Raw genomic sequence first — 25,929 nt, 5'->3', positions numbered from 1 at the left:
ACTAGATCCTAAACTCTCTGAGGGAAGGGGGTATGTTTTATTCACTGCTGTATTCAGAGCACAAAGAATAATGCCTGGCACCCACCAGGCTCAATCAGCATTTGACTAACTGACTGAAATATCCCCCACATTTAATCAATCACTTGTAGATTCTACCTCCTCAATTCTCTCAAATCTTTGCCCCCTGTTCTTGTTTCACAACTGACTCATATCTTGCTTAAATGACTGCCACAACCATCTCCAGTCCTATTCTATAGTCCATAGCCCAAATTGCAGCTAAAGTGATCCAAATCCTTCAGTAGATTCCTACTGCCTTTAGGATTATGTCCAGATTCTTTAGCAAAGCATATAGAGCTCTCCATGATCTGGACCCTGGCTAATTCTAGTTTCAGCTTTTGCCAGCCCCTTCCATATGCACCATGCTCTAACCATCCCTAACTATTTATAGTCACATGCAAACTGCTTTACCTTTTCTGCTTCTACACCATGACAGCTGTGTTGCTGAGGACCTTTGGAAAAAAATCACACAATAAAGTAAATCGGTACCATTTTAGATAAACAGACTTTAACCACATTTGTGCATTGAACACCTATAACAATCATTTTATGGATCCCACGTCAGCTCCAGCTCCCATTTCCCTCATGACCATTAAAAAAAAAATACCAAGAAACACTTCAACATTAATAGAAGGGTTTACAGTGAAAAGAATGTGCCCCTCCCCAACCCTACCTCACTCCTAGAGGTGTTAACAGTTTGAAGCGCAACATGCCAAATCTTCTCTGTGAATATGCAAATATGGATTTACATTCCTTTTGTCTCCTAAACAAGTGAAATTAAATGCCACCTACTATTCTAAGACTTACTTCTTCAAGAATATCTTTCCATATTAGCACATATAGATTTTCCTCATTCTTTTTCAACAGTTGCATATTTTTTGACTGGACGTACGTAATTCAACCTCTCTGCTACTAATGGACATTTAGCAGGTTTCCCGTTTTTCATTCTCTCAGCAGTTCAACACTTTTATTCGAGCTCCCATCCCATTTTCACTTTTCTCACAAGGATGATTTTACCTATTCCACAGAGGAAACTGACGCTATGAAGTGTGAATTCCTCCAACTTTCTATCTCCCTCATCTATAGGCCTGTAACTGTAACTCCGTCTCCGTCCTTCCTTTGTCTGGGGGGCGGGGGGAGAATCTCTTCTCCTATAAGAGAAAATGCTATCTATGCTAACATTCCTTCCTGTTTTCACAGAGGTCTTTCCAACAATTATCTTCTCTTGCTTTTTTCCAACCCCTCCTTCTCTATTGCTTTCTCCCTTAAGCCTACATAAGCGTACTTATTTATCTTCCATCTTTTTTTTTTTTTTTTTTAAATTTTTGGCTGCGCTGCACAGGCGCCGCATGCAGGATCTTAATTCCCTGACCAGGAATCAAACCTGCGGCCCCTGCAGTGGAGGTGCAGAGTCTTAACCACTGGACAGCCAGGGAAGTCCCTATTTTTCTTCCATCTTAAGACTCTCTCCCTCTTTTATTCCTCACAGCCTAGCTTCTTGAAAGAGTAGTCTATGATCTCTCTTGTCACTTCCTCATCTTCCATCTGTCCCTCACCCTCCTGCTTGGCTGGCTTCTATTCTCACTCTCTTGCTAGCTAAAGTCACCAGGGACCTCCTAGTTGCCAAACCCAAAGGCTCTCAGGCTTTATTTTACTTTTCTGTGGTATATATGCTAAGTATTTTTCTTTTTTCCTTTAAAACTCCTTCCTTGGTTTAAGAAATATCATTCTTCAAGTTTTCCTTCTATTTCTGACCACCCCTAAAAATTGGTCTATACCAGCATTCTGCCCTCCATACTCTTCTGACTCTACACAGGCTTCCTGTGTGATTTCACCTACTCCCAAGTTTGCACAAATCCTAAGCTTTCTACCTATCATAGTTTAAACACACAGGCTCCCAAGCGAACTTAGCTATTTCTCCTACCTTCCACCCTCAATCTGTTCAGTGAATGGCCATCACCATTTACCCAATCACCTAAGTCAGAAACCTAGATTCCACTTTTCTTTTTAACTTTCCATTATCCTATCAGTCACCAAGAGGTACCTCTCATTTCACCCCTACTGCCAATGCCTCAGCCAATTTAATTTCATTTCACCCCTACTGCCAATGCCTCAGCCAGTTTAAGTCTCCATCATCTCTCATCTGGCATCACCCCTCCCCAGCCCATCCATTTTTCACACTGTGCCAGTGATCTAAGATGAGCATTTGATCCTGAGCCTTGTAATCACTACACTACATATGTTTCCTATATTCCATCCATCCAGAACTATTTGTTGTTCCATGAACAGACCATGTACTTTTATGCCCCTAAGCATTCTGTTCCCTCTGCCTAGAATACTGCCAGGAGGACCCCGGCAAAGTCCTCCCTACTCTTCATGATCTATCTGAAGGGTTCCCCTCTATGAAGGCTTCTTATCCTTACTTCATAAGCAGAGTTGGTAACTCCTTATCACCATGAAACTTTGTAAATATTTATTGAAATGATCATTTCTTATTAAAGTTATTTATATTTATGTGTCTACCACTCATTCTAGACCTTAAGTGCCCTGCCATCAGAAACTGTATCTTAACGTCTGTATCAGCATCTAGCAGACTACTTGATAAAAAGGTGGCTCGATAAATGCTGAATGAATGAATGAATACCATGTACCCATCCAATCAAGCTAAACCAAAATTCTGGAAGCCACCTTTCATTCTTCCTTCTCTACTCCCAAATGCCAATTGGTCATCAAGTCCTGTTGAGTCTATCCCCTAAACAGCTCTCAAATTCATCCCCCTCCTCGCCATCTTAATGCCACAGCCCTAGTTCAGGCTCCACTACCCCATACTTGAACTAGATTTGCCCCCCTCCAAACCACTCTCCGCACTAGTGCTGGAATTTAAAAAATTTTTTTTATTACAAAAATAATACATTCTTGTAAAAAATTCAAATACAGAAATAAAAGCACAATACCCCACCCAGTATACACACAAGCATATAGCCCCCTCCCCTCCAATCCCACTCCCCAGAGGTTATCACTGTGAACAGTTTTGTGTATATCCTTTCAGACCTTTTCCTTTGCATATACACACATATAAAAACACATATAAATACACACACATGGGTTTTGTCATTTACAAAAACGGTATCACACTTGTTACATGATTGTTCAATTTTTCTTCATTTCATATACAGAAAATTTCTAAAACACAAATCTGATTATATCACTCCACTAGAGCGCCTCATTTCTCATAATATGAATTCACATGCATTAGCATCAAATTCAAAGCTTTTGACGATATGCTTCCTATCCATCTTTCAGTCTCATCTCTAGCCATTCCAGCATTTGAGGGACTCGAACATAAACCACCTTAAATCCTTTCTGGAACAAGGCAGGTACAAACAAACAAACAAACAAACTAGAAACACACTCTGCCATTTCTGGAGTTCGGCCTTTTCACTTCATGTTACACTCTGCCTGGACTTTTCCATCTGGCAAGCTCCTACTAATTCTTCAACAATCAGCTTAAAAATTACCTCTAGGAAGACTTCCCTGACTTTTTCAGACATGATCACTCTTCTATTTTCCCCTATACTTTAGATCTAGCTTCTTAATTGCACTTATCTCACAGTACTGTAATGATTTATTAACGTCTTGAATTCCACTCCCCCTCCCCCAACTGGATGGTGATATTGTTCAGTGAAAGGAATGCATCTTATTTAATTTTGCATCCCAACGTTTTGATGGAAATGCTTACCATGGAGCAGATGCTCAGTAACGAATCTGTTGAGGATTTTATGATTCTAGGAACATTTACTGAGTACCTACTCTCACAGAACCATATCCTAAGCATGAAAAGAAACAGAAGACAGTCTTTGCCCTAAGGAACTTACCATTTCCCTACCATTTCCCCTGGGGGGGAGGGACAGAACACATTTACATGGCGACATATTTCTGACATATAGGCTGTTTCAAAGATTTATAGTTATTTGCCTCCAATCCATTTAGGAACAAGGCATTGTATAATCAAATAAATAATAAAATAATGGGCAGTTCAGTTTGTCCAAGAGGTTTATGCTTTTAGTGTGGCATAGAGTCCACCAGAATCCAATTCTCTGTCCCAGCAGAGGGGCTGTCCCCTGTTCCAGCCTGCAAATTAGAAAACTGAGATGATACCATGCTTGGAAATTTTCTAATACATCAAGAGGACATAAAGTTATTAGTTCTTTCATGATTTCTCTTCTTTCCCCAGGAAAGAATGATACTAAGGGCAATAAATGGAGTTAAAGGGGGCACTGGAGAAGAAGATTACTCTCTGTTAGTGGTAGGGGGAAGGGGGTTGCTTGATTTTAAATCAAAGGGTGGCACTGCCCCAGGAACATCAGGAGAGGTGATTTTTTATCATTTACTTACTTACTAATTTTTAAAGGCTACGGTATTAGTTAATCTGGTGATTTCAAGATCAGACACTGTACAAATATAAACATATGGGGGAAAGGTGAACCACCTAGGCTGGAGAACAGGGAAGGCTGACCAAGGAGGCCCAAAGGAAGCCTCATTCATCAGAGTCCAAGTCACTGTCCCCAGCAATGGAGTGGAAATCCTCACTGTCCTCCTCGTCCTCTGACAGGTGGACCTGGCTTAGTACGCTCGGCCCAGAGCGCTGCTCTTCCTCCTCCTCATCTTCTTCCTCCTCTGATACCTCATACCCACCGACGCTGCTGAAGCTTGTGTCTTGGGTGTTCGACTTGGGATCAGGCTCCTCATAGCTCCCATAACTGAGAAGAGAAACATGTCATCTCTCAAGCTCGGACACCATCCTCTAGCTGACCAGTCCCGTTTTTGGTGCCACCAAGGGATCAGCCCATCTCACCTCCCCTGGACACTAAAATGACGGTTCTGGACTGTTCTACAGGTCCCTGAGAGAAAAATGATCCTATTCAAAAACATCAACTTGCCAACTTCATATATGCAAGAATCTGAATGAAAGAAACTCCCCTACACCTGAACAACACACTGCCAGCTTACATGACCATAAATGCTCTGAGAGCCTCATAGTTTTGTCTGCCACTTACAGCTTCACTCATCTACATATCCAATTAGTCAACAATCCTGAAGATTCTACCTTTTCAATATATCTTGTCTCTATCCCCTCCTTTCCAGCCCTATTCTGCCTGCCTTGGCTTAGTCCTTTGTGATCCCTGGCCGTCTGCACCACTGAAATCAGTCTTCATGCCTCCAGTCTTGCTCTCCCCCAATTAATTCTTCACATTTCTGCCAGAGTGCTGTTTATTTTTGTTTGTTTGTTTATTCTTAATTTTACTTAAAAAAAAACCACAAGTAACGCACGTTCACTGGTTAAAAAAAAATTAGAATATACACCAGAAGGGGCTTCCCTGGTGGCACAGTGGTTAAGAATCCGCCTGCCAATGCAGAGGACACGGGTTCGAGCCCTGGTCCAGGAAGATCCCACGTGCCGTGGAGCGACTCAGCCCGTGCGCCACAGCTACTGAGCCTGTGCTCTAGAGCCCGCAAGCCACAACTACTGAAGCCCGTGTGCCACAACTACTGAAGTCCACGTGCCTAGAGCCTGTGCTCTGCAACGAGAAGCCACCACAATGAGAAGCCTGCATCCCGCAACAAAGAGTAGCCCCCGCTCACTGCAACTAGAGAAAGCCCGCGTGCACCAGCGAAGACCCAACGCAGCCAAAAATTAAATAAATGAATAAATAAATTAAAAAAAAAGAATATACACCTGAAAAAAAGAAAAAAAAAAAAAAAACACCAATAAAGCTACCACCCAGAGATGATCTTTTGGTATACGACCTTCTAAATTTTTTTCTATGCACTTCACTTTGATGCTTAAACATTTTCTTTTTATTTACAAAATTAGAATACTCTACATACTCTTCAGGAATCTGCTTTTTCACTAATGTTTATAATGAACATCTTTCCATGTCAATAAACATACATCTATAGCATCATTTTAATAGCTGCATGGTATTCCACTGTATGGCTGTAACAGGATTTATTTCACAGTGTCTCACTAGAACATTTAAGCTGTCTTCAATTTTCCCACTATTAGAAACAATGCTGTGATAAACATCCTTGTACAAACATCTTGATGAAGGTATTTTATCGTTCCCATGGAATAACTTCCTAGATATGGAATGTGGGGGCCAAAGGGGATGCACGTGTTTTAAGCTTCTGATTTATAATGACAGATTGCTGTATCTCTCTCACCTACCCCTTTCAATTTACATTACCAACCAGTCATTTCAGAATGTCTTTTTCCTCATGCCTTTTCCAACACTGGGCGTTATCATTTATTTTAATCTTTGCCCATCTTATAAGTAAAAATTGTATTTCATTGTTTTATTGCATTTCTTTGATTCTTAGGGAAGCTACTTTTTCATATATTTATTGGCCATTTGCATTTCTTTTGTAAACTGTTAATTCATGGCTTTTGCCCATCTTTCTTCTGGGGCACAGAGCAACCTTTCCAAAATACAGGTATGATCATACTATGCTCATTCAATGTCTGCCCCCAATTTTCAGACCCTTCATGACTTGGTCCTTACCTACTTCTTTAAACTGTCTCTATTACACGGATCATGACCAAAACCTCCAGCCACACTGAGCTACTTGCATTCTCTAGAAGTGTTTCATGTTTCTGTGTCATCATACATGCTGTTCTTAGTCTCTGGAATGTCCTTCACTTTCTTTTTCATTTAGCTGATTCCTATTCTGATTCAGCTCAGTTTCTCTAACCAGCTCCCCTACTCCACTCCTACCCAAGTCCCCCAAAAATCCTGTTGTTGCCTATCACAGCACTTTTCTTGTTACACTGTGATCATCATCTGTTTGCCTGTTTTAGATTTCCCACTAGACTGAACTCCTTGAAGCAAGGACAACATCCTTGCTTTTGTACTTGTAAATATTTGCTGATGAACAGACTCTTAACTGCTTGCTGGATACCTGTGGCTTAGATGTATCTTATGTACCTTAAATCCAACATATCCACAGACAAGTTCATTTTTTGCCTCCTTTCCCACTCCATCTAATACCTGTTTTTCCTCTTTCTTCTCTCAGTGACATTCCCATTCATTATATATCTAATCTCCTTACCTCCTGAATCCAATTGATCTACCCTCTGAACAGCTCTTGAATATGTCCCTCCCCTTTCTTCCACCCCTAACAGATTCTAGCTGAATTCCTTATCACTGCCCTAGAGTTATTTAACACAAAAATTTGATGTTACTTTCTTTTCCTTAAAGTGATGATTCCCATTAACCACAATCCAAATGTCTTAGCATACCAGTTAAGGTCCTCTACAGTATAATCCCTTGCTACTTCTAGAGTCACAACGCCCAGAAACCTCCCTTCTGTCTGGAATTTACTTTGCTATATTTCTGTGCCTTTGAACATACTGTTCCATCTCTAAGGATCTCCTTACCTGCTGCCACTTATCTACTTAGTAGACTCCTATTCATCCTTTAAGGCCCAGTTCAAATGTTCCCTCATCTGTGACACTTTCCCTGATTACTCCAAGCAGAGCGAGATACTCCCTCCTCAATGGTGACTTGGCACTTTGTACTTAACCTATGCTACGTAGCTCTTATCACACTGTATTTGTAATAATTTTGTTGTATCAGTCTCTTCCACTAGACTGTGAGCTCCTCAAGGGCAGGATATGTCTTGCTCCTCTGTGTATCCCCAAGGGCCTAGCACAGTGCCTGGCCCTAGTAGGTGCTCAGGAAATGTTTGATGGATGAAAGTAATCTGATGCTGGGCCCTCTGACATCATAGCTGGGCACTGATGCCACAGCCCTGTAGCGTGTTGCTACCGATTACCTGATGTTGCTATCCTCCAAACCATGAGAAGCCTCCCCACCGTCTCCCTCATAGGACATCATGCTTTCTTCATTTTCCATGCCCATCCTTGTGTTCTCCTGAAGCAGGCGGGGCCGTTTGGGTCTTATCCCACCAGATTCCACATCAGAGTCACTTCCACTTTCACTCAGCTGGATAGCTGTGAAAAGAGACAGATCCTGAGATAAGTTTGACAAAGAATTAACATCTTTGGCTTAGTCTTCCAGAACTAGTTAATCCCATGCATCTACAGAGGCATCTTGCCTGGACTCCTCACCTCAGAGGACTGCCTAGGGTCAACATTGACAAGATCTGTAGTTTGGAAAGAGAATTAAAAAATCATTTCCTTTTTCCATTTCAGTGCTATCTATCTGTTCTTTTTCCCCCCATCATCTCCTCCTATACTCATCCCCTGCCATTGCCATTAATCCACAAAAAAATCCCAAAGCAGGATCTTTTTTCTTCATTTTCCTTCCCTATTGCCACATATAACACTTCTATCTCATTTTTATCAAGTATTCAAATCAAAACTGCTGCTTTGGCATTGCCTTTTTGACTGTCATCTTTTGTACCTCCTGTGTTGTATCTTTTCACCTCTTCTAAGACTAATGAATTTGATCAGCCTATGAGTGAGTGCTCAGTACCCTGAGGTCTATTAATGGGACTTCAATAAAAGAGCAGTTTCTGGTAACAGCATATGTAGCCCAGAGCTTCCTCCCAAGTCCTGAGGGTGCCACGGTGAGCTACGTACCAGAGAAAGGGTTATCTCCTTCTTCATCACTCCCGGCATCTTCCTCATCATCTTCTCCTTCAGACATAAGCAAATCCTCATACAGGACACTGGCTTGAGGCTGTTGCACAGTTCCCTCCTCTTCATCTGCAAGATCACCATCTACATCTTCACCTTCCTAAATGAGACCAGTTGAGGACAAAAGTCCCATTAATCGACCAAGTAAAAGACCAGAAGCCACCACCAGCCGCACCCCCCTTGCTGCCTTACAAGAAGTTACATAATTTTGGTGGATAGATTTGTTTAGCTGGTTCTTAAAGTCAGATTGGGCCTCACTATGGAGACCTTCTGATAGCGCCTGGGGATTTGGCCTGTCCTGTACTACTGGGGCTCCTACCATATAAGGGTATAATGTAACCATAAGCTTTCTGTAAGCATACTCACTGGGGCTGGAGTCTTAGGTTTCCCATCCTCCTCCTCATCATCATACCCTTCAATATCTACATCAGAGTCTTCCTCGCCCAGCCTACCTCGGCCCTGGCGCATCTGAGTAAGGAACACAAATAGCACATCATTGAGGGACGTGCCAGTAGGAGGAGTTAACCAAGGGCTCTCACTCAGGACCGATGCTCCTCCCTGATATCCCAGCCAACCCCACAGCTAGTGGGGGCTGTTTACACAGCTCAAGCCATGTGCATTTTCCCCCATTCATTCTTTGGAAATCACAGGCAGGGTTAAAAAAGAAAAAAACCCCAAAGAACAGGAAGGCCTCGGTCTACTATTACTGTATCATCACAAGGAGACTCCTCCTTTCTAAACCAAGCTTTCCCTAGCTTGTGTTGGACTCTTTGGGACAGAAAAACCCTCCTGGATTTTGCACTCTCCAGTGGAACCCTGACTGAGATCAGCTGATAAGATTTCTGGCTTCAGAACAGGAGTATCTGCTGATACCTCTAGAAAAGGCCAAGTTAAAAAACTTAGTTTTAAAAATAACTTTAATTTAGATAACTCATATACAGTAAAGTAGCGGGGCAATTATTTTGAACTCTGTCTCTGAATGCAGTTGGTCTTTCTAGTCACCTGTCAGGTTGCTGTGATGCCTCACACATTTTTCACACTTGTACCTTCCCTTAAGCTCTGCTGTGCCTGACTCTGCCCATGGTGACAGACAGAAGACAATGCCAGTCATGCGACCTGCCACCGTCCCACCTTGAAATCACATTTCCAGGCCTTCATTCCCAGGGCCAAGGGGTCCAATCATCGTCCTTGACACATGTCCACACATCACCACCATCACTCCCCCATCCCCTACTCCCAAGCATACTACCAATCTCACAAAGAGAAAAAGAATATCCTACCTGTGTCACCTGCTTTTCTGGAGTGGCATTGGGAATATCCAGGACAGACATATTGCTCTCATCTTGAAATACAGAGGCATCTCGAGACATACTGAGGGATGTGTTGGTATCATACAAATCAGGAGGCTGTGGCACAAATCATACAACTTAGCTTCTATTTAGTAAAGGGAGCAAGAAATACAGAGAACTCCCCTTTAGAGCATTCACTGCAGAAAAAGGTCATGCAGAACAATCCATTTAAAGAGAAAACATAGCTTTGACATAGTTTTATGGACAGGTTTTTGGGACTCTCACAAATGTTGCTCATTCTAGTAGAGAGGCATCTGATGTATATGATCAGAAGCCTGAAGCAGAAAAGCATCAAAGCTATGGGACAATTCTATGTCCTAACTGCCTTTATGGTCAATAATCTAATTTCTTCTAAGCCTTGTCTTATTGTTTTTAGCCCCAGGGCTTCATACCAGTGCCATTTGGATTGTTTGGTTTAGAGACATCTAATAGAAAATGGGATAAAGAAATTTCAGTTCCAACCAGAGCATGGAATGGGGTAAGAGCTTATGAGCTCACCAGAGGATGCTACGAGGCAAAATGGCATGGTGAAAAACCATGGACTTCGGAGTAAACCGCCCTGGGTTTGAGTCCTGGCTCTACCATTTGCTAGCTGAGTAACTTTAACAAATTACTTCATTTCTCTAAGCCTTGATTTCCTCAACTGTGAAACATGGATGATAATGTCTACCTCACAAGGTTGTTTGGGAGAATTAAGAGATGTGTATATGCTCCTTACCCAGTGCTTGGTAGTCAACAAATTATAGCTTCCTTCCTTCTTCCCTCTCCTGAAGAGAACAGGGATTTAACAAATGGACTATTCAGTGAAAGGAGGGCAGGAGGGACTAAAAAAGAACAGGCTGGAAAAGTAGGAAAGCATTCTCTAAAAAGCTGGCTGAGGGTAGAAATATTATGTGGCTATTAAAAAATGTTTTCAAAGACTATTTAATGAAATAAAAGGCTCATGATATAATGTGAAACGAAAACAAGACAAAATCATAATGACCAATTTCACTTTAAAAATGTGTCTAGAAACGTACACGTACACGCATTACAGATTTGAAACACACCAAAATGTTCACAGTGGTTGGTTCTTTCTGACTGGTGGACTTGATTTTAGGTAACTTATTTATTCTGTATATTTTCCAATGTGTCCCAATGAACATGTTACTTTTATCAACAAAAAACCCACATGTGTTACTTTGTTGTTGGTTTTGTTGTTGTTGTTGTTTTTAAAGCAAACAAACAAGGCTGATTGGGAACAGGGTTTTGGAGAAAGAGAAGCAAAACAGAATTCAAAGCATTACACTGCAAATAAACTAGTTGTGGAACAAAAGAAGAGAAAATCAGGGAATGAAACGCTATGTGGGAAAATGTAAAGCAAGCAATTTTAGAGAAAATGTTAAGCTGAATGTATGGTGCAATACAAGCTGGGTAGAAATAGTTGAGTGAAAATACATTATTGATTACCACCATTTAGAGCTGGAAGTAAAGTACGATTTCTGTCATGTTTCTACACAACAAAATTGTATTATGACAGGTTAAACTTACACAAACACACTTTAATAACATTTGGGTTTGAGAGTAGTAATGAGTAAGGACAATCACTCATGCGCATCTTCCTCAGGTTTAGAAATAATGCACTGGGCTTACTAATTTAAAACGTGTATATATGAGTGAAGGCAATGATCAGAGAGTGAACTGGAATAATGAAGAGGCAATACCTACACCCTACTCCTCATAGGAGATCCTCTTAACTGCACAAAACAACAGCTACTGCTCCAGAGGAAGAACAGTTGCCAGGTTTTCCTCCACCATTTGAGATAGTGTGGGAGGGGAAGGGAAGAAAGGAAGATGGCTTCTGGGTCTAAGGCTCTGACTCACCAAACGGTTAGCCTTAGGCTGTCATAGAGCAGAGCAAACCACACTCCACTCAGTAGTTAGACTCTCCTGGGGAATGATGGCTAAAACCCAGGCTTTAACTTACCACAAAGGGTCTTGTGGAAGCTGTGGGCCTATTAGCAAATAGGACCTTCCTGGGCAACATCACTCACCCAAGCCCCCTTGACCCAATCTGCCCACACACTCCAAGAGCCTTTCCTTGTTCTGGGCCTGGAAGAAGTATCTTAGGGCTCTTTATACTTGGCCCCTCAGTGGCCTAGGTTTTGGGGTGAAAGAGAGAGTAAAAGATAGATAAGGAGAGTGCATGAATGAGATATAGACAGCAATTATCCAACAGAGATCACACAGGTTGCATTATTAGTTCAGAGTGAAACCTGAGCAGAATGGAAAAACGTTTTCCGGTGGGAATTAGGAGAAATATGCATTAGAATATTTGGTTAAATTTGAAAGGGCCTCTGAGAACCCTGTAGGTGACTTTCATACAGATAAGGAAATAAACATTTCCTGAATGTCTACTATGTGCTGGGCAAATGACCTTGTTTAATGTCTACAACAATCTTGAAAAGTACATTTTAGAGAAACGGAAACTGGATTAGAGGGGTTAAGTTAACTTCCCAAGTTCACAAAGCTAGATAGCAGCAGAGCTAAGACTCAAACCCAGGACTGTTTTATACCAACCTTCATGTACTTTCCACTTTACCATAGTGCCTCCAATACAGTTATATTCTGGTAAGTCTTATTTTTCAAATATACCAGCCCTCTAAGAGTATAGTATAGATGAAAGAGACTCAGTATATTCAAGGGTCAGATCAGAAAGACTAAAAATTTCTTATTAATCTTGCTCTCTAGTCTTTGACATGAAAATTTAAGAACATTATAAAACATTACCTGTCTTCATTTACGGGGAGAGCGAGTCAATCCAGGAAAATGGGTGACATCTGAGCTACACTGAGATATCTCAGAGGGAATGAGTAATCAGGCATCTATAAGGCACAGGAACAATGTGGCCCATGTCTATACTCTAGGGTTGTCCTAGAACCCCAATGCATGAGGCAAGGGAGCCCCAGAGACTCAAGAGAATGCCTCTGGCCATGGTAGTCAGGAATCTGGTATTCCTAAATACTGCCTAAACAACTAAGACCCCACCCCGTTCATTCATCCCATATCTGTCTCTTCTGGATTCAACAAGGCTACCAAGACCCACGGCCCTCACTCACCTTAGCCTTTGAGAAGACAAGAAAGCACACGAAAGGCATATGAAGAGGAAGGACAGAGAAGAAGGGTATCTCAGTAAATACATCTGTTAACATGCTCCCAAGTTCCCAAACCAAAAAGAAAACTGTAAGAGGAAGCTTCTAGTCCTCAGACTCACCTGAGGTGTGTAAGGCCCTGGGGTCATTGGGTCCAAGCTTTCTAATTCTGCTTCCTCCAAAGCTGCTTCTTTGGCTGTGCAAATATCCTTCTCAAGTTGAGTCAAATGCTCATCATACTGAGAAATAAAGAAAATTAGTGAATTCATTCAACATTTGTTTTAGACACTGGGGACACAAAAGTTGTAAAAAGAGCAAATGAAAATCCCTTTGAGGAGCTTCTATTCTAGTGGCAGGACACACATGGTAATTAAAGTAAATAATTACATAGTTTATTAAAAACATTTAGTGCTAGGTAAGAAAATACAGCAGGGAAGGAAATAAGGGATGTGGGTTGAGGTTTGGGGTGGGCTATTACATTTTAAAACAGGATAGGCAGAGAAGGCCTCCTCATCACTCTAGGGAACAAAGGGATTCCAGAAAGCTAGATCCTAAGGGGACCTCCTCTTTACCACTTACCTCAGTCAATGTCTGGTAACAGACGTTCACAATCTCCTGAGCAGTCTTGGTATACTGACTTTCAGGCCCTAAAAATGAAAAGAGAATGCCATTACCTTTGCAGACTTCAGTTCCAGAAATTTACATTCTGTCACCAGCGGTAGTGTCCCATTATCCTAGATGCAAAGAATCATGCTTCAGCTTTAACTTGGACTCTTGCTCTACTTTTGGAGGTGGAAAATTTCAAACACATACAAAAACAGAGACACTAATAAAATGAACTCCCATGTACCCATTACTCAGTGTCAATGATTATCAATGCATGGTCAATCCTGTTTCATTTACACCAACTTTGACACTTCCCAAATTATTCTGAAGCAAATTCCAGCGTTTCATTTCATCCATAAAATGTTCAGTATGTGTCTTTAAGGACTCTTTAAAAAAATAACTATGCGTGATACTATAATGGTAGATACATGTCACTATAAATCTGTCAAAACCCATAGAATGTACAATACCCAGAGTGAACCCTAATATAAACTATGGACTTTGGGTGATAATGATGTGTCAATGTAGGTTCACTGATTGTAACAAATGTACCACCTTAGTGGGGGATGTTGATAACAGGGGAGGCTGAGCATGTGTAGGGGCACAGGGTATATGGGAACTCTCTGTACCTTCTGCTCAATTTTGCTCTAAACTGCTCTAAAAAATAAAGTCTATTTAAAAAAAACAAACAACTGTATTACACCTGAAATAGTTAACAATAATTCTTTAATATTATTAAACAGCCAGTCAACATTCAAATTTCCCCAACTGTTTTACAAATGTTCTTTTACATTTGATTTTTTGGAATCATAATCCAAATAAGGTCCACACACTGCATTTGACTGATGTGTCTCTTTAAGATACTTTAATCTATTAGGTGATTCTTAACCAAACTACAAAGCTCCCCATACAGTTTTTGTCACAAGTTGCAAACTGGTGGCTTGGTCAATCCAATTTTATTTGGCTCACAAAAAAAATCAGTTCAGGTGGTGATTGTTTCATAATGTGCAGAAATGTCCAATCATTGTATTGTACACCTAGAACTAACATACTGTTGTAGGTCAATTATACTTCAATTAAAAGAAAATCACTTCAGTTTGTGAAAATGGATTGAGCTGTGCACTCATAATATATACACTTTTCTGTATGTAAACTGTACCTCAATAAAAAGTTTTAAAAAAATCTTAGTTGGCAACATTCATCAATCAAGAGATTTCATATAAAAACCCAAATGTCTAGCTTCTCTTAAAGAAGTAAAAGATGTGGCAACACAGGGTTAGCATTCTCATAATGCACCAATGGGGTGGATCTGAGTAGCAGCTGTCCCTTTTAGATAAGGCATGTGTTTCCCAGGTTACCTTGGTCCCTACCAGGTCTGCTTAACTCATTTACGCCTGGACCATGAAGGCATCTGAGTTTTTATTCCCTGCCTTAAGTGCTTTATAATATTCTTTAACATACTGTTCATTCACCTAACTCATTCATAAAACATTTTTGAGTACCTTCTAGGCGCCAGGCACTAGACACAGAAAGGAGTAAGATATAGACCATATCCTCAAGAAGTTATGGTCTAACACAGTGAGATAGACTATAAACAAATGGGGCAATACAATGCAGTGAAAAAATCTATACAGGGCTCAGTAGAGGCATAGAGGAGGAATTGGCCAATTCTAGGATGTAAGAAGGAAAGCAGAATTAGGACAGGCTTCACAGAGGAGGTGATGCTTGAATTAAATCTACTATTTATCAGGATGTAAAGGATAAAAAATATACCACATGTGAAGTTTTCGTGCCGTAATTACCCTGATTATTGTAAGCTACTATACAAGTAAATAAGTCTCCTTCAGTTAAAATCTCTCACAAGCATAGGTCATCTGTTCATTCATTCATTCATTCATTCATTTATGGCTGCGCTGGGTCTTCGTTGCTGCACACAGGCTTTCTCTAGTTGCGGCGGGGGGCTGCTCTCTTCGTTGCAGTGCGCAGGCTTCTCATTGCCGTAGCTTCTCTTGTTGCGGAGCACGAGCTCTAGGCGCGCGGGCTTCAGTAATTGTGGCACTCGGGCTCAGTAGTTGTGGCTTGTGGGCTCTAGAGCGCAGGCTCAGTAGTTGTGGCGCACAGGCTTAGTTGCTCCGTGGCATGTGGGATCTTCCTGGACCAGGGCACGAACCCGCGTCCCCTGCATTGGCAGGCGGATTCTTAACCACTGAGCCACCAGGGAAGTCCCAGGTCATCTATTTTTTATAAAAGATAAGTAAGCTGTGTCCTCACACAAGCTGACTGTGCCAAACACAAACCAGAAAGAAAACGCAGTCAACCAAAAGATATTCAGGACATGTATAAAGACAGCCAGAGCTGGCTCACAGTCAAGAATAGCTTGAGTGATAAGAAGACCGAAGCTGAAGTTTCTGAGTTCTAATCTTCTAGGGCCACCAGTAGGTTGGTCCTCAAAGTACTGATGGAGACAGACTGCAACAGTTATCAGACAAGCTTTCGTGCTGATAGAAATGCATGATGTTAGAGAAAACAGGCTGCATACAGGTTAGAGCCCTCCTTCACCAAGCCAGTACAGCATCAGCTTATTGCAGTATCCTGGCTCTTATACCTACCTACCTGACTCATCGCTCAAATTCCAGCCTATAGAATAAGAATTCAGCTCTTCAGTTTTGAAACCTAAACATAAACCAACCCTTTCAATATCTCAGTGCTCTCATAATACAAGGAAAAATTAGTTTTATACATTTGCAAAGTTTTCTCTTACTTTAAACCATTTAAAAGATGTGACCTCTTCGTCGCCCATTTTCTTTGCAACACACAGCTCTAAAGAAATACCCACGGGCTTCCCTGGTGGCGCAGTGGTTAAGAATCCGCCTGCCAATTCAGGGGACACAGGTTCGAGCCCTGGTCCAGGAAGATCCCACATGCCGCGGAGCAACTAAGCCCATGTGCCACAACTACTGAGCCTGAGCTCTAGAGCCTGCAAGCCACAACTACTGAAGCCCGTGCGCCTAGAGCCCGTGCTCCGTAACAAGAGAAGCCACCACAATGAGAAGCCCACGCACCACAACAAAGAGTAGCCCCCACTCGCTGCAACTAGAGAGCCTGTGTGCAGCAATGAAGACCCAATGCAGCCAAATAAATAAATAAATTTGTATTAAAAGAACCCCTAAAAAATTTTAAAAATCCCCACTAATAAAGCCCCCAGAATATAAAAAAATACTTACTTATATAGCTGAGATACTTCTCTGTGTGTGTGTTTTGATTACTAGCTGTGTCTGTTCTCAGTTTTTGACAGTCCATGCTCTCAAGAGCTACAAGGGTTTCAGCTATTTAACTCTATTACTCTACTATATGCAAAGTGGCACTGAAGTATAATATTTTGGATGAAAGATGGTGGTGGAGTTGGCAAACCACTGTTAACACCACCAAAAAAGGATAAAAATGCACAGATATTTTCTTAACCCTACCTATATATACCAGAAATTCTTTATTTGTTTGTTTGTTTATTTATTTATTTATTTATGGCTGCACTGGGTCTTTGTTGCTGCACATGGGCGGTGAGCGGGGGCTACTCTTTGTTGTGGTGCGTGGACTTCTCATTGCGGTGGCTTCTCCTTGCGGAGCACGGGCTCTAGGCACGCAGGCTTCAGTAGTTGTGGCACGTGGGCTCAGTAGTTGTGGCTCACGAGCTCTAGAGCACAGGCTCAGTAGCTGTGGCACACGGGCTTAGCTGCTCCACGGCATGTGGGGTCTTCCTGGACCAGGGCTTGAACCCATGTCCCCTGCATTTGCAGGCGGATTCTCAACCACTGTGCCACCAGGCAAGTCCCTGTACCAGAAATTCTTGAATGGAGTGGTAATGAGAGAGATCCATGAACCTCCTGGAACTGTAAACAGAATTCTGTATATAATACATATTTTTCTGAGGAGAAGATCCATAGTTTTCCATCAGATTCTCAAAGGGGTCCATAACCATCTCCATAATGCTAAAAATATTGCTCTATATTCTGCAGCAATCAGGTGCTTACTAAAAGTAGGATGATCAGGGCTTCCCTGGTGGTGCAATGGTTGAGAATCCGCCTGCCAATGCAGGGGACACGGGTTCAAGCCCTGGTCCAGGAAGACCCCACATGCCGCGGAGCAGCTAAGCCCGTGCGCCACAACTACTGAGCCCGCGTGCCACAACTACTGAAGCCTGTGTGCCTAGAACCTGTGCTCTGCAACAAGAAGCCACCGCAATGAGAAGCCCGCACACCGCAATGAAGAGTAGCCCCCGCTCGCCGCAACTAGAGAAAGCCTGTGCACAGCAATGAAGACTCAACGCAGCCAAAAATAAATAAATAAATAAATAAACAAATAAAAGTAGGATGATCAGCTTTAAGTTTCACAGCTTAGGAAGGAAAGAGTCATCCAGTGAAAAGACATACACAGACAACAGGGCCTCTGCGGGAATAATAAAGATACTGTGGCTATTGTGGGGGGGAAAAGAGGAGGCAGAAACTGAATTCCAATTTCCCAGTCCCTAAAGGATTACTATAGAGAAAATCAGAATTTATGAAGAGTAATTTCCAGGATGACATGAAAATGAATGTGAACGATAAAACTGTCTATGAATTATCACTGTGCCCTACAGGAGAACAAGTGACCCATTTGCAAAAAGAAATGTTTTTCTGAATATATTTTGTTTTTCTTCTCTCTCCTTATTTAGTAAACCATGGCAAAGCAACTGCAAATATCAAAGAAATATATTTATATTTATACTTTGCCTCATTCATAAGGATTGGCAGTAGCCTACAGAATCACATGTAGTTCAAATCAAATGTCCTTAAATAGTGATAATTCCAATGACAGCTTTGGAAAGTTGATATTCCACCAAAATCAAAGAAAATTCCTTTTGTCATTTCTAAGTTAATCTTCCTCTTTAGTAATGTCAGGAGAAGAGAAGAAAGTTACAAGCTTTGTGGTTCTAGTTAGAGAGGGAAAACAAGTATTATTGCTATCTAAAAGGTTTCAGAGAAAAATACCAGTTGAGTTGGTGAGCAGTCCTGTGCAACCAAGAGAAGAGGGTTTGTGATCACTCCTAAGCTCCTATTTCCTTTGAGAACATTTCCACAAATACTAAAAATAACCTTCCTCCTAAGAAGATGAGCACTGTGCCAAAACAAGCATACATTATTATCCTGACAGTGAACGGTGTGGGGGATATGCATGTGTTGCAATGTGAATCATTAAAATTAAAAAATAAAATCTCAGTAGCAGTAGAAAGCTTTAAAAAAAATCAGTGCCAGATTTAAAAAGAAAAAAAGGAAAAATCTGCACAGCTAATTCCTAAAGAAATTAGAATTACTAAATTCAATTATGCATAGTCCACAGATCCCCAAAAAGATGAGCTTGGGCTCTCCCAATTCTTAGATATTTATCTCAAACTAGGTCCAGAAAAGGTAAAAAGAGAAGTGAATCTAACCTTTCAGACTGTAGCTAGGCTCTTTACATTAGGAATGACGTAGATAAAATGCAAATTAAGATGTTTAGTTTCCAAGATAAGAGGTTTGAGCTCTCAAACCACTGTAACAGAACTTTACTCAGAATCTGGACTAGAAACTCAAGAAGCTAGAAAATCCAGAGGGGAACTGGGGTAATAAATCTCACTGGGCATGGGTAGGATTTACATTCAGGACCTACCTCATAAAAGTCCCGAAGAATGTTAAAATACTTTTTTCCCCCAAATGGACCATTCCATTTAGCAACTTAGAAAATACACACATAGGGCTTCCCTGGTGGCGCAGTGGTTGAGAGTCCGCCTGCCGATGCAGGGGACGCGGGTTCGTGCCCCGGTCCAGGAGGATCCCACATGCTGCGGAGCAGCTGGGCCCGTGAGCCATGGCCGCTGGGCCTGCGTGTCCGGAGCCTGTGCTCCACAATGGGAGAGGCCACAACAGTGAGAGACCCATGTACAGAAAAAAACAAAAACAAAAAAACAAACAAACAAAATACACATATAGCCTTAGCTAAACACACTCATCTCATATTTCTACAACAATTAGAAAAATAACAATACAGACAATTCAAAACACCTTTTCTTGTAGAATAAAATTTATAACAGCCTAACTCTTCATTTTTAAGTACTTACTGGAAGCCAGGTATAGTGCTAGGCTCTGATGATACAAAGATACAAAAATAAACAGAACAAACAAAAAACAAGAGATAAGTCCTTGTCCTTGATGCCCTTTCACAGCTTCATGGAAGATAAATATACACAAACTCGTAACTTCAATAACATACCAAGCACTAAGGGATCATAGAGAAAGTAGCAAATGTGTCAGAGAATGAGGCAGTGTTAAAGAACAAACACTTCTTTGAAACTGTTTTCATCAGGTCAACAGTGATACGCTTAACTGCCAAATCCACTCAACATTTTTCAGACTCAACCCTAGAAGTGCTATGTTACATATGCAATTGACGTTCACTTCTTTTCCTTGAAATTCTCTAAGCCCGAGCTTCTACAGCACCACTCTTCACTTATTCTTGGTACTGCACCTCTTTCTTTGGCCGTTAGTTCATTCAGCAGATATTTACTGAGTGTTTACTATGTGCCAAGAATTATCCTACACACTGGGGATATGAGACAGACATGGTTCCTGCCTCCATGGAGCTTATAGCAATCACTTATTAGATTTAGGCCATTTTTCTTTCTGTGCCCATTTTTCTTTCTATACTCTTCACCTAACTCTACATGATGCCAACTGTAATAGCTTATATAGAATAAACATGGGGAAGTTAACATTGATTTATATCCTTCATGGTAATAAGGTTTTGTTTTGTTTCTCCTGGCACCACAGAAAATACACTGCCTTGACAATACATTACAGAAACTCCCAGGCTGACAGAAAGCCTATTTTTCTATATCTCCTTTTTCTTTTAATAAATAGTAATTTTTATTTTCCCAAATGCTGTTTTTGGAAATGTGGGCTTTGTTGTGTAGCCTTAGCACTTTCTGGTGCATATTTGTTTTCTAGCATATTATAATATCTCACTCACCATAAGTACAGGACTTTCAGTGAGATGATGCCTTGTAACAGATTGCTATATCACTATTTACTAGCTCAATACAGTACATAAGAGAAAAGGGCTAGTAACTTATGGACATCCTATGTCTATTCCCTATCAAACTTAAGCAGATAATGAATTCTTGAACAACAAACAAGTATTCTCACAGAAATGAAATGTCAAAAGACAATTATCACTGGGCAATCTCCCTCTACTTCAGCCACAGTATTTATTTATATATACATACACACACACACATTTTATTGAGGTATAGTTGATTTATATATTAGCTTCAGGTGTACAACATAGTAATTCAAAATCTTTATCGATTATACTCCATTTAATTACAAAATATTGGCTGTATTCCCTGTGCCATACAATATATCATTGTACCCTTTTTATACATAGTAGCAGCCACAGTATTTTTTTTTTAATTGAAGTAGTTGATTTACAATGTTGTGATAGTTTCAGGTGTACAGCAAAGTGATTCCATTATACATCTATATATATCTATTCTTTTCAGATTCTTTTTCATTATAGATTATTGTAAGATATTGAATATAGTTCCCTGTACTATACAGTAGGTCCTTGTTGATTATCTATTTTATATACAGTAGTGTGTATCTGTTAATCCCAAACTCCTAATTTATCCCTCCCCCCACCTTCCCCCTTTGGTAATTGTAAATTTGTTTTCTATGTCTGTGAGTCTATTTCTGTTTTGTATCATTTTTTTAGATTCCACAAAAAAGTGATATCATACGATATTTGTCTTTCTCTGTCTGACTTACTACATCTAGTATGATAATCTCCAGGTCCATCCCACGTTGCTACAAATGGCATTACTTCATTCTTTTTTATGGCTGAGTAATATTCAACTGTATGTATGTATGTGTGTATATATATATTACATCTTCTTTACCCATTCATCTGTTGATGGACATGGCTTCCATGTCTTAGCTACTATAAATAGTGCTGCTATAAACATTGGGATGCATGTATCTTTTTTTTTTTCCTTGCCATGCCATGCAGCATATGGGATCTTAGTTCCCCAATAAGGGATTGAACTCGTGCTCCCTTCAGTGGAAGCATGGAGTCTTAACCACTGGACCACCAGGGAAGTCCCCTTGCACGTATCTTTTTGAATTAGAGTTTTCATCTTTTCCAGATTAAATGCCCACGAGTGGAATTGCTGGATCATATGGTAACTCTATTTTTAGATTTTTTTAAGGAACCTCCATACTGTTCTCCATAGCAAGCAGCCACAGTATTTTTAAAAGCAAAGTAGAAATCCAATTTAGATTTCTTTTCCAGAAACATTCAAAATGATATTCAGTTCACTCTTTTGCCTTTTTGAGTCACATACGAACAGATTTTACTTAAACAATATCACATACTTAGATGAATGAAAAATTGTCCATAATACAATGTCAACTGAAAAAAGAAAAAGTATATGGTGTGTACAGAAAACGGCCCAGAATGCTTCACACCAAAACTAACACTACTCTGGAGAATGGGATGGATAAAGGGGAAGGACAGGGAGATTTTTCCTTTGCACTATATACAATTCTATATGGTTTGATTTTTTTTTAATGCACATGTAATTTTTTATGATGAAAAATTTTAGTTTAAGTTATATACTTGAATTTTACAGAAATAATTTGGCAAAGATTTTAAAACACTGATAATCTCCAGTGTTGGACAGGCTGTAGGGAAACAGGCATTCTCCTTCACTGTTATTTTTATTATAAACAGGTACAGCCCTTTTGGAACACAATTTTAGAACATCTATCAAAATTTCCTACAAAAATATTCCTACAAATGTGCAAGGATATCAATTATGATATATATATATTTATGCTATGGAATACATTAAAAAGAATGATAGAGATCTCTATGTACTAACAATAAGACAGGATCGGTAAAGATGTCAATTCTCCCCAAATTGATCTATAGGTTTAACTCAATTCCTATCAAAATCTCAGCAAGACTTTTTTGTAGATATAGACAAGATTCTTCTAAAATTTACGTGGAAAGGCAAAAGAATAAGAAAACAATTTAGGAAAAGAATAAAGTGAAAGGAATCACTCTACCTGATGATAAGACTTACTACGTAGCTACAGTAATCACAGCAATGTGCAGAGGGACAGATACATAGGTCAGCGGAACAAAGTAAACCCAGAAAGAGACCCACACATTTAACTGATTTTTTACAAAGGTGCTCACAGCAACTCACTGGAGTAAGTCTTCTCAACAAACAATAATAGAACAATTGGACATCCACAGGCAAAAAGAAAATGAACCTCAACCTAAATCTCATGCCATATATAAAAATAAATTCAAAATGGATCATGGGGCTTCCCTGGTGGCACAGTGGTTAAGAATCTGCCTGCCAGTGCAGGGGACATGGGTTCAAGCCCTGGTCAGGGAAGTTCCCACATGCCGTGGAGCAACTAAGCCCGTGCGCCACAACTACTGAGCCTGCGCTCTAGAGCCTGTGAGTCACAACTACTGAGCCCACGCGCCACAACTACTGAAGCCCATGTGCCTAGAGCTTGTGCTCTGCAACAAGAGAAGCCACCGCAATGAGAAGCCCGTGCACTGCAACAAAGAGTAGCCCCCGCTCGCCACAACTAGAAAAAGCCCGCGTGCAGCAATGAAGACCCAAGGCAGCCAAAAATAAATAGATTAATTTAAAAAAATGGATCATGGATTTAAATGTACAACAATAAGAGAAAACCTTTGTGACCTTGGGTTAAGCAAAGACTTCTTAGAGACATACCGGAAGCACAGTCCAAAAAGAAAAAAATTGATAAATTGGATTTCATCAAAATTAAACATTTATGCTCTTCCAAAGTTACTGTCAAAAGACTGAAAAGACACAGGTTAGAAAAAACTCTTTGTAAATCATATATCTACGGACTTCCTGGTGGTGCAGTGGTTAAGAATCTGCCTGTCAATGCAGGGGACACGGGTTCGAGCCCTGGTCCAGGAAGACCCCACGTGCCACGAAGCAACTAAGCCCGTGCGCCACAACTACTGAGCCCACGTGCCACAACTACTGAAGCCAGCGTGCTGCAACTACTGAAGCCCATGAGCCTAGAGCCTGTGCTCCACCAACAAGAGAAGCCACTGCAACGAGAAGCCCGTGCACCATAACGAAAGAGTAGCCCCCGCTTGCCACAACTAGAGAAAGCCCACAAGAAGCAACGCAGACCCAACGCAGCCAAAAAAAAAAATCATATATCTAATAAAAGACGTACCTAGAATATATAAAGAACCCTCAAAACTCATTAATCATAAGAAAACAACGCAATTAAAACCAGGGCAAAGAAATGAACAGACACTTCACCAAAGAAAATATATGGATGGCAAATAATCACATGAAAAAACGTTTAAAATCAACAGCCATTAGGGGAATGCAAAGTAAAAACACAATGAGATAGATGAATGGATACAATTTTTAAAAACAGTGGTAATACTAAATACTGCAGAGAAACGATGATTCATAATTGTTGGTGGGAATGCAAAATGGTACGGGCACTCTGGAAGAGTACAGCAGTTTCTCACAAAACCACACATACGTCTACCATCATATTCTTAAGCATTTATCCCAGAGAAATGAAAATTTATATTCACACAAAATCCTGTATACTAATGTTCACAGCAGCTTTATTCATAAGCAAAATACTGGAAAACTGAATGTCTTTCAATGACTGAATGGTGGAACAAACTCTAGTGAGATGGAACACTACTCAACAATTCAAAAAATGAACTACTGGGCTTCCCTAGTGGCGCAGTGGTTGAGAGTCCGTCCGCCTGCTGATGCAGGGGACGTGGGTTCATGCCCCGGTCCGGGAAGATCCCACATGCCGCGGAGCGGCTGGGCCTGCGTGTCCGGAGCCTGTGCTCCGCAGCGGGAGAGGCCACAACAGTGAGAGGCCCGTGTACAGCAAAAAAAAAAAAAAAAAAAAAAAACTACTGACACATACAATAATTTTGATGGATCTCAAGAGAATTATATTTAGTGAAAAAAATCAATCTCAAAAATATTATATTATTCTTTATATAACATGCTCAAGTTTCAAAACTATAGAGATGGAGAAGAGCAAAGAGGTTGCCAGGGAACAAGGAGAACGGTGGGTGCACGTGGAGGGACGTGGATGCAAAGGGGTAGCGTCAGGGAGTTCTTTTGTGATGACAGACCAGTTCTAAACCTTGATGGTGGTGGTGGTGGTGTGATGGCATAAAACTGCATAGAACTATACACATGCACAAATGAATATAGATTTTTTTAAAGGTGCAATCTGAATAAGGTCTGTAATCTAGTTAATGGTAATGCATCAATATCAATTTCCTGATTTTGATATTGAACCACAGCTATGTAAGATGTCACCATTGGAGGAAGGTGGGTGAAGGGTATATAGGACTCTACACTAATTTTGTAATTTCTTGAGTCTAAAATTATTTCAAAATGGAAGCTTAAAAAAGAGGATCAGGATATATTCATGAGCAAAGAGAGCAAATTACAGAATAATTATCTATAAAAATGACAATTTTTGTAAAAAAGAAAACCCAAAAGTTAAAAACTATTTATGTGTAATTACTTAACATGTTTTGTATAAGTACAGAAAAAAAGTACAGACGGGGCTTCCCTGGTGGTGCAGTGGTTGAGAGTCCACCTGCCAATGCAGGGGACACGGGTTTGTGCCCCGGTCCGGGAGAATCCCACATGCCGCGGAGTGGCTGGGCCCGTGAGCCATGGCCGCTGAGCCTGCGCATCCGGAGCCTGTGCTCTGCAACGCGAGAGGCCACAACAGTGAGAGGCCCGCGTACGGCCAAAAAAAAAAAAAATATATATATATATATATATGTGTGTATATATATATATATATATGTGTAGACGGATATACACCAAACTGTTACCTCTAGGGAATAAAACTATGGGAGATAGGAGTGGGAGGGCAGGAACAAGCTTTTTTTTTTTCAGGAGAAGGATGGATTTACCACTTGCAGCAAGTAAGGAGAACACTGGGGATCTTTCCCAAAGCAGTGTCTCCGGAAGAAGCTTTAATATTTA

At 40.6% G+C, this 25,929-nt stretch overlaps 1 protein-coding gene across 3 annotated transcripts in view; it reads right to left on the bottom strand.

The window, feature by feature from the left end:
- Positions 1-3,050: 3,050 nt before the first annotated feature.
- The window catches only part of TAF1 (TATA-box binding protein associated factor 1), a 77,424-nt gene continuing 54,545 nt past the window's right edge, over positions 3,051-25,929 (bottom strand). For 2 of the 3 annotated variants that reach the window (XM_082609092.1, XM_082609093.1), the window contains exons 33-38: positions 13,779-13,846; positions 13,322-13,438; positions 10,000-10,125; positions 8,663-8,819; positions 7,894-8,071; positions 3,051-4,817 (exon numbers count right to left, since the gene is read on the bottom strand). In XM_082609092.1, the coding sequence (XP_082465218.1) occupies positions 4,595-4,817; positions 7,894-8,071; positions 8,663-8,819; positions 10,000-10,125; positions 13,322-13,438; positions 13,779-13,846 (869 nt within the window). In that variant the 3' untranslated portion in view covers positions 3,051-4,594. Of the gene's footprint in view, positions 4,818-7,893; positions 8,072-8,662; positions 8,820-9,085; positions 9,188-9,999; positions 10,126-13,321; positions 13,439-13,778; positions 13,847-25,929 lie in introns of all 3 variants that reach the window. The other variant, XM_082609091.1, reaches the window with a different exon arrangement.

The sequence above is a fragment of the Mesoplodon mirus genome, assembly GCF_964341445.2.
Source record: "Mesoplodon mirus genome assembly, chromosome: X".
In the NCBI taxonomy this organism is placed as follows: Eukaryota; Metazoa; Chordata; class Mammalia; order Artiodactyla; family Ziphiidae; genus Mesoplodon; species Mesoplodon mirus.
This window is presented reverse-complemented; position numbering and strand designations above follow the sequence as displayed.